The sequence below is a fragment of the Vipera berus genome (genome assembly GCF_964194415.1).
Source record: "Vipera berus genome assembly, chromosome: 9".
NCBI classification, from domain to species: domain Eukaryota; kingdom Metazoa; phylum Chordata; class Lepidosauria; order Squamata; family Viperidae; genus Vipera; species Vipera berus.
Genome location: NC_138212.1, coordinates 16,336,844 through 16,350,344, shown reverse-complemented (window position 1 = coordinate 16,350,344; position 13,501 = coordinate 16,336,844). Strand labels below are relative to the sequence as shown.

Sequence of the window (13,501 nt, the reverse complement as noted above, 5' to 3'; positions counted from 1 at the left end):
GAGATTGGGGTGGGGGGGAATTGGGGAAATAATAGTCCCAATTTACAAAAAGGCTGACAGGAACGAGCCAGGTAACTGTAGGCCTATTGGTCTTCTGTGCGTTGTCAGCAAACTGTGTGCTAAAAGTTGGAACGGAGCTCGGACCGACCTGAGCCGCCTCGCTTCGCAACTATTCGCCTTTCTCGCCCGTCTTCCCAGGAAGAAGCCACCGCGACGAAGGAGCTTAGGGGGGGGGGTGAGACAAGGGGGTGGCGAATTAAACTCTTCCAGATTTTTTTTGGGCGATCTCCCCCCTCCGAGACCAGGTGTGGGGGCTGGAAAAGCCGCAAAATGCAGCGGCGCCAGGGCGCCTTGCGCCCCCCACGCGCGTTTTTGCAGAATTCATTTTTCGCGGCTTCCGTGTCCAAAAGCAGGAGAAAAAGCAAGCCGAGAGGGCCGCTTCCTCCGATCACATTTCCCCGGGAGGAAGCGCCCTGAAGTCCACGAGACCTCTTCCTGCCGAGATCTAGGTCGATTTTATCCGAAAAAAGGCGCAGGTATTTATTTCACGTTTTCCTTGGAGAGATTCTCTCTTAGTTTTGCTCAAGGGCTGGATTCCGAGTCCCCTAAGCGCCCAGGGCTGGAATTCACCTTCATCGTCAGTCCCATGCGGGTTGAGGATGACGGGAGAGCGGAATAGATATTGGGAAAGATTGCCAACAAGAAAGTTTTCTTTAAAAAAAAAAGTCCTATTTTGATCTAAGTGATTTTTCCATTTTGCTTTCTTGTCCACGTTGGCTCCCTTTTCTTCTCACCTGAAGTAGACCCAGACCCCTTCTCCAAGGGAAAACCTTGAAAACATCTGAAATTATTCTCTGAACTTGAAATTATCCCTTCAGCTATTGTCATTTTCCAATTTTCCCCAACACACAAACCCTAAATAATAGATTTTTTTAAAAAAAGAACCAGCATGCACAGCCACTTCTAGTTTTAAGTAAAATCTCTAAAAATTTTACTTCTCCAGATCTTTTCATCATTAATTCTCCAGATCTTTTCATCATTCCAAAGAGAAACATCCTTGAATGCTCCACCCTCAATTTTCTGTATAGGAACTTTTCCATTTTTGTTTTTAACTTGAAGCAAGGCTGTCCCCTCTGCCATCCACATACGGCTAGGAAAGTCACATGAGTCCTGCAGACTGACAGAATGGAGCTCCAATTCTCATCCATTCAGAGGGAAACAGCTACAAACCAACGAACAGCCCTTGGGAAGCAGCTCTCTTTAACTGTGTTTCTCAATCTAGCAACATTAAGACGTTGTGGACTTCAACTCTCAGAATTCCCTATGCTCACTGGGGGATTCTGGGAGTTGACCTCCACACATCTTAAAGCTGAGAAACACTGCCCTTTAAGTAGGGCTGACCTCCAGGTAGCAACCTCCTCAGGCACATTTTTGCTCTAGCAAGCATATACATAACAAGTGTGTAGGGCATTTGTCACATTTATTGGGCTGTGAGTTTTGTGGTTTACTGTTTTCTCTTTTAGGAGCCCGATAGGCTATGATCTTTTTATGATGAAATACTAAGAATCCTTTTTTAAAAATATATCTCCTAGGAAGATGTTTAAAATAGCACACATAATTTTATCAATGGCTAGAAAAATGAGCGAGAGAGAAAGGAATGCAATATGTACTATGTAACATCAAATATATAGTAGTAAGAAGAAGACTATCGGGTGAAGAGAAGATTTAAGAAATATATTATTAACTAACATATTGATTATGCAAATATAGAAACTGTATATATATACTAAGTGTGTGTGTGTGTGTGTGTGTAAGTTTTTTCCGGTCAGACCAGTTTGATTGATGTCCCTTAGGTTTTTTGAACTTGCTATATTGCAGTTCTATTGTTAGGATTTCTTTTGCCTTGCAGCTCCAACCTAGGAGCGTTAAGCAGGGCTCATGTATCACAGTAGCATATATATACATATATATATATATATACATAGAGTGTGTGTGTGTGTGTGTGTGTGTGTGTGTTCTAAAATAAATAAATCAAATAAATGTGGCTATTGTGAGGAATGTGAAGACTTGGTATAAATGTGGGATGGATGGATGGGTGGAAGGATGGAAGGAAGGCACTGAATGGGAGGGAGAAATGAGATGGATACAGAAAGAAAGAAAGAAAGAAAGAAAGAAAGAAAGAAAGAAAGAAAGAAAGAAAGAAAGAAAGAAAGAAAGAAAGAAAGAAAGAAAGAAAGAAAGAAAGAAAGAAAATCCTAGATGAAAGCTGGGGCAAATTTCACAGAGAATCTGAAGAGAATTGCTCATCCTAAAACCTCCTTTCAAACTACTGGATTTAATCCACACACTCTCCTCTCCAATGCCAGTTTTTTCTTCTCTACTATCCTTGCTGCACTATTGAAATTGAAGTCCCTCCCTGGGCTTAAGCATTTGGAAGCCCTCATTTCTCTCAAAGGCTCCCTCCAGAAGGGTCTGAAAATGTCTGAGACACTGACGTGGACCGCATGGGCGGCCTAGGCTGGAGCTCTGCCTTCAATATATATATATATATTTTTCTCTGTAGTTTTCATAGCTGAGACTTTGACAAATATCTGAAACGCACGTGTGACGAAATGGCACTTTTGAAAAAAAGCTATGACAAGTCTAATGCTAAGCTGGATTCTGCTTTCCAACGCATAAATGGCTGTGCTCAGCAGACCTGGGAGCTATCTCACTGCGGATCAAAAGGACTTTCATAAGCTGTACAGGAAGTCCTCAATTTGCGACCACAATTGGATGCAAAGTTTCCACCGCAAAGCAAGACCGTTAAGTGAGTTTTGCCCCATTTTACAGCCTTTCTTGCCACAGCTGTTAAGTGAATCACTGTAGTTGTTAAGTCAGTAACATGTTGTTAAGTGAATCTGGCTTGCCCATTGTCAGAAGGTCGCAAAAGGTGACCCTGGGACACAGCAACCGTCATAAGTACATGCCAGTTGTCAAGTGTCTGAATTTTGATCACATGACCATGAGGATGCTGCAATACAGTAGTCATAAGTGTGAAAAATGGTCATACTGTAAGTCACTTTTTTCAGTGCCATTGTAACTTCAAACGGTCGCTAAATGAACTGTCCTTTAGGACTGCCTGTACTTTTGAGTAATCTCTACCTGGCAGGCATCACCATAAACCCAGTTTGCTCTCTTCCGGCAATGAAGAAAGAACGATTGGCAACTGAAATAATAATAGTTTTATAACTTAGCAAACACAGCTAAGCCTTATCCCCAAGCACAGCAACTTCAGCTCCCATCTCCCACAGCCAACATGCCTTTTAGAAGTGGAGTCTGGCACAACTGAAGGAAACTAGATTGAAGAAATCTACTACTTTCACTTTGCGGGAACATGGAAGTATTTTTATTTATTTATTTATTTTAATTCCATTTATATCCCACCCTTCTCCGAAGACTCAGGGCGGCTTACAAGCTTAGCAGTAGCCTTCATTCTATGTATATGCCTGCTTATTAGGGCTTCCACACACACCCCAAGCGGCATTATTACAAAGTCAGCTTAATTGCCCCCAACAATCTGGGTCTATAGGTTGTATAATGGTACTGTAGAACTGTGGGCAGGATTGTCAATTGATTGAAATCCCGAGCCCCTTCCATAAAACAAAGACTTGTAGCTTAAGCTTTAAAGCATCATTTGTAGACATGGTAATATAAATCAGGGATAGGCAGTCTGAAAATTCCACGTTTGGGACTTCAGCTCCCATCGGCCCTAGTAAACGCGACCAGTGATAGTGGATAATAGGACCTGTTGTTCATATTCCTTGCCCCTGAGGTACATTAAATGGTAGTACTAAAGATACTATCATATGAACAGCCATGGGTATTCATAAGAGATGATATCATAAGCATTAGGGTGTCATTCTGCAAGCCTTGTGATCTGCCTCTTTGCAACGAGGTCAGGTCGGTGATGTATATTGTCATGCCCTCCCCTCCTGCAGTTGCCCATGTTCATAACAATGATCTAATCTACATTAGGCTTAGGGCAAGGGAGATCCTGAATCTGGGCTATTTTAAAGTTGGGGTCATTGTCTAAGGCCATCATGGAGGTGAGGATGTCAACAAAGCATTGGAATCCAGGTGCCCCCAACTCAACCTGTTTACATGAGATTTAACTGGAGTCAGACTGCAGGCGAATCCATCAGGCTCTGAGGTCCTGATGAGTAGATGGTGTCTTGGACCACGCACAGTTTGTGCCCTTTCTCCTCTCCTCTACAATCTAACTGTCAGCCACAGGAGTCCAAGGAGGAGATAGACAGGGATGGAGAGCTTCTGAGATAGAGCTACTGTATCTGGAATGAAACATTAGAGACAGGCCATGGGAGGCCACTGTAATGCTATGTGGGACCTTTGGAGACTGCCCAAAGAGATGCTGTCAAGGGAACAATCAGTTAAGAGACAGGATGGCCCAGAGCTAGCTAACAGGAGGGCTGAAAGGTTCAGAAGAGACCCTCCCTAGCTTCTCAAGCTGTAAAGGGGAGAATTGCACTTTCATATTTGCAAGAGTCTGTCAACAAAGTGGAATTAGCTCATCTGGTTGTGACTTCCGTCTGGTTTGCCCCACGGAGCCAGCAGCCACAAAGAAAACTTTTGTAGGGCAAACGTTATCTCCATGAGAGATAAGAAAGCCAAAATGCAGGACAGAGGTGTCCGGGTGAAGGAAATGTGAGTTCAAAAAGTGAAGAGGGTGACTGCAACTGTAGGGCTGAAGCATTTATAAATGGGCAGGGCACCATGCCTCTTAACGGAGAAGGGCTGGGTGAGGAATTCTGGGAGTTGAAGTCCACATATCTTAAAGCTGCCAAGATTGAGAAACACCGTGTTTAAGGTGTTTGAAACAAACAAACAAACAAACAAATTGGTATGAATTGTAACTTTCTTTTTGTTTTTATTTGACTCTCTACCCAGAGCCATCTAGCTGTGGATGGACAGTCATATGAAGGCATAAAATCATTTTTTAAAAATATGGTTAAATTCTATGCATGAGAGTGAACTTAACAACGTCCCCCTGCTCCTCACACCCGGTTGCCATCCGACTGAAAGCCTTAATGTTTTGGTTTTGGTTCACAGCAAAACAAAGAATCCAAAGCTGGCTCCTGGTGCACCCTATTATAAAGGGCTCTAACCAATCAATCAGCCTGGGCCATGGTTGATTAATGTGGCAATTTAAGCTATTGAGGCTTGCACGACCCAAACTGGGCAGCTGCCATTTCTCATTTTCTCATATAAACCAAGATTTTTGTGCTTTTTTTAAAGCAGGAATTTAATTTTTATTTAATTTTATATTTAATATTCACTCTTATTTTATGCAGTGCTACTTAAAACCTCTCTCTCTCTCTCTCTCTCACACACACACACACGCACACACACATGTTCCTATCTACACAGCAACTATAGTATTTGTATTTGTGTAAAAGTAACAGAAAATATGCCCACTATAATGACAGCATATTATAAAACTCACTTAGAGACCTAAACATCAGTGTTACTTTTTAAAAGACACTCAGTGGGACAAGAATGTTTGTTCCCTCCACAGAAAAGCACACCGGTGATTCCCTCATTGGGAATGGCCACAAAACTCTCTGAAAGCTGATACCAATTTTTTTTTAAGTGAGAAAAGGGAAAGAATATTAAATGCTAAGACTCTGCAGTGCCTCAGATAGGGATCCCCAAAAAATGCTTTAGGAATGTGAATGCAACACTGTCTGCAACTCTTTAAAACGGCTGCATCTTTCTCCAGTATTGCAGCAGTCCCATCCTCAGCAGAAAAACAGCAGCTGGCAACTATATTCATGTGCCAAAGGATTTTCCTGGAATCACATCTCAGGGGCTCCACAAAGCCATTCAGTACAAAAATGAAAAGTAACAATAGTACCGCCCACTGCCTTGAACTGCATGTAAATGAAATCTAGCTTTGATTTTCCCTTGGCACCACCCTTGACTTATTGATATGTGCTGCTGACTCACGTCACTCAAATGCCAAATGTGATAATAGGATAGGATAGGATAGGATAGGATAGGATAGGATAGGATAGGATAGGATAGGATAGGATAGGATAGGATAGGATAGGATGGGATGGGATGGGATGGGAGGGGATGGGAGGGGAGGGGAGGGGAGGGGAGGGGAGGGGAGGGGAGGGGAGTTGGAAGGGACCTTTGAGGTCTTCTATTCCAACCCCCTGCTCAAGCAGGAGACCTTACACCATTCTGGACAAATAGCTTTCCAAACTCTTCTTAAAAGCTTCTAGTGATGGAGCACCCACAACTTCTGAAGGCAAGCCGTTCCACTGGTTAATTGTCAGGAAAACTGAATGTCATTGCATTCCACTAACCTCTGTGCATTTTTATACATTATGCCCCCATATAGGAATGTTGGCCTTGGATTTTACAAGTACAAGAATATTTGGGGGAACCTAGAGAGGAAGAAGAGTTGTTTGCCTCCTGAGAGTTCGGCACAGATTGAGCAATATTCCATTATCCCTACTGGTTGAGTTTCCTGGAAATAGCAGAAATCACAGAGTAATTCTGACATCAGGCTGAGGTTTTCTTGGAGTAGGAAGCTTCCAGGTTGGCATGACCACAAGAGGGAGGTCACATTCTTGTGAGACATTCCTGGTGACCGGCAACTGGACCTTTTATTTCAGGACCTTTTAGGAACTGTATGCAGCTTTAGAAAAGCAAACGCCCAGCCCAATTTGGGATAGTGGTTAGAAGGTTGGGTGAGGAAAGACGGGGTCAAGTCCATGCCCAAGGGCAGGGGTAGGCAACCTTGGCTCTTTTAGGACTCGTGGACTTCAACTCCCAGAATTCCTGAGCCAGCCACGCTGAGGGGAAAGGGAGAGGTTTCTAAGCTGAGCCAGGCTGGCTCAGGGATTCTGGGAGTTGAAGTCCACGAGTCCTAAAAGAGCCAAGATGGCCTACCCCTCCCTGCCCAAGGGTCTCCCCTCACCCTATTTTACAAGACGTGGGGAGAAAATGAAGGGAGATTCAGTCCCATCTAAGCTGCTCTGAACTTCTGGAGAAAAGGCAGGACATCAGTCTAACGCAACAAGAAATAACACACCTCCCCCCCAAAAAAAATAACAAGGAAAGCTTGTTGAGATTTACAAATTTCAGATGCTCTGCTTCTTCCTCCTCCTTCCCAGTTCCCTTTTTTTCCTCTCCCCCCCCCATCTCCTCCCTTCTCGTTCTGCCTGATTTTCTGGAAAGCATTCAGTAGGCTTCGCTCCCAGACAAATTATCTCCACATTACAAGAAAACAAATAACATTCACCTCAGTCTTAGAAAAATCGTAAATTTGATCTGACAGCAGAGAGGAAGCAATCGGATGCCACCCCAAAGTTGGGAGGGCAGTGTCCATCATCCCTTGCCAAGTTAGCTACGGCAGCCAGCGCAGTGGGAAGTGTAGCCTAATGTTTTTGGGTGGCCCTGGATAGTGAAATCCTGAAATAGTTTTTTAACTGGTGGGTCAAGGACTCCTCACAACTGGCTCCATACCCTGCCTGTAGTTACCTTTATTTAACTGTGTTTCTTAAGTGAGCCTTTGGGCCACATTAAGACACAAATCATGATTTCACAACCTAAATGGTTAGTTTTACACAACCTGCTAAACTCAAACCAAGATAAATTATGCTTAATGTGGTGCAGGACCTCAGCCTTCGATTTTTCACGGACACGGCTTCAAAAGAGACCCCCGGCAAAACGGAGTTTTGGCTTCCTGCAAATCCACTTGGCTAAAAAGCAGGGAGGCCAAGATAAAGTTCCTGAAAGTATCAGGCAGGTTCCTAAGAACTGATACCAACTTCCTGTTCTGGCAAGGATGCTGGCACAAGCTGTAGCAATTCACATCTAGGTTTCTCCAAAGTCAGCCACTAAGTTCAGAACGCAGAGAGGGAAGAGATACAAAGCCGAAGGGAGATCAAGGGCTCAGAGGCCGAGCTCAGTCGCCGGGATTTCTCTTTTACGAACACTTCAGACTTTCGGATTCCAGACCGAAGCTGTTCCCCACACCAAATGCTCCACACCGTGGACGTTCCCTTACCTTTCTTGATCACCGACTGGTCCAAAAGGTTCATATTGGCCTCATCCACCGCCTGCAAGAACAACGGGCATAGATAATCGCTCAGCTCCACCACACGGAGTTCTGGTGAGGATTATGAGCTTAATCCATCTGAAGGGCTTTTGGCCCTCCAGACATTTCAAATGCAGCTAAAAATGAAAGTAATGCAGGGCTGGTTACGGGAGATCATCTTAGTCTAGATCTTCAAAGGTGGGGCTTCTAAAGAGGGTTTCTTAGAAGAAGACAAAAGTTTTTTAAATAAATAATAATAACAACATAACCAACTTCCTCAAACCTGGGGCTTCCTTGCAGAGGGCTTTCCCCCCCCCCAAAAAAAGAGTGAAAAATGGCCTCTTCCATTTCTCAAGCAAGTACCAAATAATTTGGCACTGCGCGATGGGCATTTTGAGGGAGTCATAGAAGTCAGTGACTGAACTGACCCATTCTCTGATTTCAGCTGAAACATCACTCCTAAACCCAACGGTTGAGAGAGAGAGAAAGAGAGAGAGAGAGAGAGAGAGAGAGAGAGAGAGAGAGAGAGAGAGAGAGAGAGAGAGAGAGAGAGAGAGAGAGAGAGAGAGAGAGATTTTTTTTAAAAAAAATCCTCCTCTATTTCTTTAAATGACTTGTTACAAAAATCCAAACTGTATTTTCTAGAAAGGCGGAAGAGGCAATCTGGCCTCGTCTAATTGTTTCTCCCAACAACAAACAAACACCTAAGGCTTCTGAGGGGAAATAAAGCCCTTGAGAGATTTCAAAATGGCAGAATTCAACTAAAGGCATTTTTAAGCTTCCTTCATTCCCCCAAAGGAAAAAGATTCCTCCATCTGTTTAACCCTAGCACCGAAGCCACTGGGAACCGATCTTGCCATTGCACCGTTTTAGGAACAGTGAAGTCCTACCGACTGAAAGAGGATTTAGTCAAATGCTCACAGACTTTGCCAAAGCAGGAGTGTAATTTTTAAGGCATGTTAGTCGTGTGTGTGTGTAGAGATCCCAATACTCTAATTGTATGAAGCATGGGCGAAAAAAGTCTGTATGGGTTTTTTTTTTGGAGGGTGGGGGATGAATTCCCCAATAAGTTTCGCTTTCTAGATTTTTATTATTATTATTATTATTTTAAAAAATCTAGCTCCGTTCCTGGAATTCGAGTAGGATTTTTACTACGGTCACAGATTACAGGTAGAATTTATTCTTGGTAGAATTCCACGTTGTGCATTAAAAGTTTGCTGCAGAAAACGTACCGCGATGGGAAGTTTTGCCTTCCCCCCCCCCATCCTCCCCTGGCCCGCTTTCCTAGCCAGCATTTTTTTTTTTAGTTTTCTCACATGTACCCGTCAGTTTTTGTTTTATTTTTTTTCAAAATGGGATTCTTAAATGGACCAATTGCCTTTTCATTTGAATAAATATTATTCCTTGCAACCAGCCATATTTTCAAGTAATTTTTTTTTTTGCCTTTGGGGAAATTGTTCCAGGGGAGGAGAGCATACAGCAGCTGCTCAGAAAATGCAAAGGCAACTGCAAACCAGCGTTATTTGCTAGAAGAGATTTATGAGTTTTATTGCCCAAAAGGGGCTTCGGGTCTATCAACAGGACAAAATGCGTTGCTGTCACGTCTGTTCTTGTTTTTTTGTTTTGTTTTTTTGCGGGGGGGGGGGATCCAGGATGGAGAGGCTAATTCGGAGTAAAACCCTAAAATTGAAGAGAGGGGATCGGGCCAAGGAAGAGAAAGATTTAAAGGAAGGGCAGATGGAAAGTATTTCTCGATTTGAAACAAGTACATTCGAAATCACAGAACATTCTAACTCTGTAATTACAGACATCATAGAACGCAGAATAGATTATGTAATTATCTATTCATCTATCAATGGATAGATCTATGGATGGATAGAGACAAATGAGATAGATAGATAGATAGATAGATAGATAGATAGATAGATAGATAGATAGATAGATAGATAGATAGATAGATAGATAGATAGATAGATGGATGGATGGATGGATGGATGGATGGATGGATGGATGGATGGATATAGAATTTAAAAATGCCAAAAACTATACAAACGTACACAATCCCTGCCCCAAGGAACAAGTTCCACAGGGAATAATGGGAGTTTATTTAGGATCAGATAGCAATTTAAGGACAATTTAACGCAGGGTGATCCACAAGTCCCACTGAGTTAAATAGAAATGGCACTGCAGCTTTTATTTTTTAAAACGAAACAGGAAACTGAGTTCATGGAGATGGGGTCGCGGATCAATCAGCCTGTTAAAATCTCATAGAGTTCAGCGAGAGAGGGATCTTGTATTTCTTCTGATCTTGACTAAAACTTCCGCTGAGGTCCATTTAACTGAAAACGGCTCGGACTTTGGCAGGAGTTTGCCTCCTCGTTCGAAACAGTCGCCTCCCGAGAGAACCGGGCGATATAAGCACCCACTTTCCTTGCCTCGCTCCCCGCGCTCCGACCACGTCGGGATACAATTGCCATTCCCCGTAAGGGGGTGGGATATGTATTTATGTATTTGCAACCCAGTTTATCGTCACTGCGAAACACTGCTTAATCGGACAGAAAGGAACACCAGTCAGGAAGTTTGGGGATATGATTTACACGGGAGTAAATATGGGGCAATTTAGAAAACGAAGTACTAATTCAAAGGCATCGGCTTTGGCCCAGGGCTCGCGTTCCCGGGTCAAGAAAGCAAAATAAATAAAATAAAAATAAAAATTAAGCCACGGTTAGATTAAACCAGGGCCTAGTTCGTCCGCGAGCAAACTCTTAATTGCTTCGAAGCGCGGAAAGCCGAAAGCTGCTGGCCGGGCCTTCGTTCTCCTGGATCGGGGCTCCTTCCCGCGGCTTCTGATTTCCTGAAAACTGGCGAGTTTTAAAGTTTGTTTGCCTGGGAAGGGAAAGGGCTGGTTTGGAACCTAGACCAAGAGAGGGGCGAGAGAGGGCGCGGGGGGGGGGGGAGAGAAGAAACGGGCGCGCTGGGGAAGAAAGCGAAAGAAGGAAAAGGCGAACGAGACAAAAGAAACGGCACTGCGCGCCACCCTCCTGACGACCTTGCCTCCTCGGGAGTCAGCTTCGCCGACTTTTAAGCAAACTTTATCCTTTCGCCCCAGAAACAGGCGTAAAAAATTAGCCTCCCCAACTCACGCCAGCTTATTCACACACACACACACACACACACACCTTTACCCTTTCTTAATTTGGTTTACGCGGTGGAAATAAGCAGATCGAAGTTGAACGAGTTGCTGGATTCGGTTTGGGGAAAGTATCGCAATCGAACGGTTAAGGGGCTTTACGGGGGGGGGGGTTTGTTCCAGCTCTGGTGCTCTCTCTTTTTAAGACGGAAAGGGCGCTTTCTCTGGAACGGCAGGAACGGCGGGCGCTGGTCCCGAAGGCTGCTGCGGTCACCCAGTTTTTTTTCCCCTGCGTTCGCCTACTTGTGGCGGAGTGGGAGCAAACGGCAGGATCCCCCAGGAATCCCCAAGGAATCCGTAACTGACCCGCCAGAAAAATGCCACTGGACCGATTAGGAATTCTTGCTGGGTGAATAGAGATACCCGGAGAAATCTTTTAAAACGGGGCCGCCGAAGAGCCCCGAGTATTCTCTCCTTCCCCGCCCCCCCCGTCCCCCCCCCCGGTTTTCCCTTCCAGTCCGCCGCGTTTGGCGAGGCCCGGTACCTGGATGTCCTCGAGGCTGGGGTGAGCCAGAGCGTGGAGTCCCAGCGGCCCGTCGGCCAAGGCGTGCGCTCCGTCGGCCAAGCCGTGGAGCAAGCGCGGCATGCCCGGGTAGTCCCTGCGCGGGTCCAGGCCGAGGGCGCGGTGCGTCTGCGAGAGAAGGCCCGCCGCCGCCGCCGCCGCCGCCGCTTCTTCCTGGCGCGCCCGCTGCGAGGGCCAGCCGCTCTGCTGCTGCTGGTGGATGGGGTTGAGGCCTCCATAGGGGTCCCCCAGGTGAGGGAAGGCGCTCTCCTGGCTCTGCGCGTAGGGCAGCGGCGGCTGCGGATAAGGCGGCGGGAAGTAGGGCGGCTGGAAGTCCGAGGCCGGCGTGTGGCACAGCGGAGGAGCCGAGGAGTACGCCGCCGCCTGGTTGAGGGACGACAGCTGGGAGAGGCGGCCGCCGGCGGTGGTCCCGTTCAGCCCATCCGAGCGGTCCTGGTGGGGGACATCAAGGGGAGGGAAAGGTCACCACGCAGCCACTCGCGCTCGGGCGCAAGTCGCCGGTTTCCCCTGGCTCCAAGCAGCGCGCGTCGCCAGGGCTCCCGGTGGCTGCGATGGCTCCCTGAGGCCCCGGCTCGCAACACCTGAGCCTCAAGGCAAGGCGCAGCCTTCTTCTCTGCCCAGCCGAGCCCCGCTCCTCGCCTTCTCCCCCGGGCGAGCAAGCGAGCCGAAGAGCGCGGCGCGCTTCGGGGCTTGGCGCGGCCGAGCCTTCCTCAGGGCGAGCCTTTTGCTTCCTTCCCTGTTCGCCTGTCTACCCCGGAGCCGGAGCAGGCAAACTTTGCCGCTGAAAAAGAGCCGAGGCGCAAGCGAGCAAAACAAAACAAGGCGCCGTTTGTAGTCTCGCCTTGCCGGCCTTGCCGCGCTTTGGGGACCGTTGGGGAGCCCGTCTGGAGTCCTTCTCTCCCCCTCCCTCGTTCTGCCTTCAGTAAGGGAGGCCAGCAGAGACCCGCAGGCAGGAGTCCCTTCCCCCATGCCCAGACATAGCCCGGCTTTTGCGAATAAGAACGGCGGGAGGGATCCCTGTATTTTCGCTCAGCCTCCGTGCGCCGCAAATAATCCGAATTACCCTGCCAGAGTTTCTTTCGTTCCTTCGGCCCCCTTTTCCCACACCCTTCCACTTTTGCGACCGATTCTCTGCGCTTTCCTCCTTCCCAACCTGGAGGGAGGCGCGGGGGGGGGGGAGGTTGAACCACCAGCTAGGTCACGGTTACCGGGATCCGACATCTGGGACATATTAAAAGACGGAGCCTCTCTGAATCTGGAGCTGTAAAGGGGCTCTCTAAGTTGCTTTTCGAAGGATCCCGCCCGGGAGAGGCAAACTTCATTCTCCTCTTCCTCGCTTCTTCCTTCCAAACGCGTCCCCGCACACCTCACCAAGGAAGCCCCCAAATCTAACTCACCATCGCGGAATACGTGTGCACCAACATCTGCGCGGTAGCCCAACCCCCAGATCGTTTTAGGGGAAAGCCTCCAAACGGGGGGCGAGAGGGAGAGGCGCCGCTAGCAACCCCGACAGCTACCAGAATCTGCGCCCCCGTTCCACCCCCAAGAAAAGTATCCGTTAAAGACGAGCGGCGAGCGACGGCGCGTTCATCGAGGATTCTTCCAGCGCGTAACCAACGGAGCTCTGGGCAGGCAGAGCGGCTCCTCCTTTTCAACCCCCCCCCCGACCTTTCCCCCT

The 13,501-nt window shown here is 46.9% G+C and overlaps 1 protein-coding gene across 1 annotated transcript in view; it reads right to left on the bottom strand.

Moving 5' to 3' along the window:
- Positions 1-13,255, bottom strand: part of TFAP2E (transcription factor AP-2 epsilon) — a gene marked incomplete at its 3' end in the record, with an annotated part of 73,550 nt that extends 60,295 nt beyond the window's left edge. The window contains exons 1-3 of the mRNA XM_081334413.1: positions 13,221-13,255; positions 11,785-12,255; positions 8,081-8,132 (exon numbers count right to left, since the gene is read on the bottom strand). Of these exons, the coding sequence (XP_081190539.1) occupies positions 8,081-8,132; positions 11,785-12,255; positions 13,221-13,247 (550 nt within the window). The 5' untranslated portion in view covers positions 13,248-13,255. The remainder of the gene's footprint in view (positions 1-8,080; positions 8,133-11,784; positions 12,256-13,220) is intronic.
- Positions 13,256-13,501: the final 246 nt, after the last annotated feature.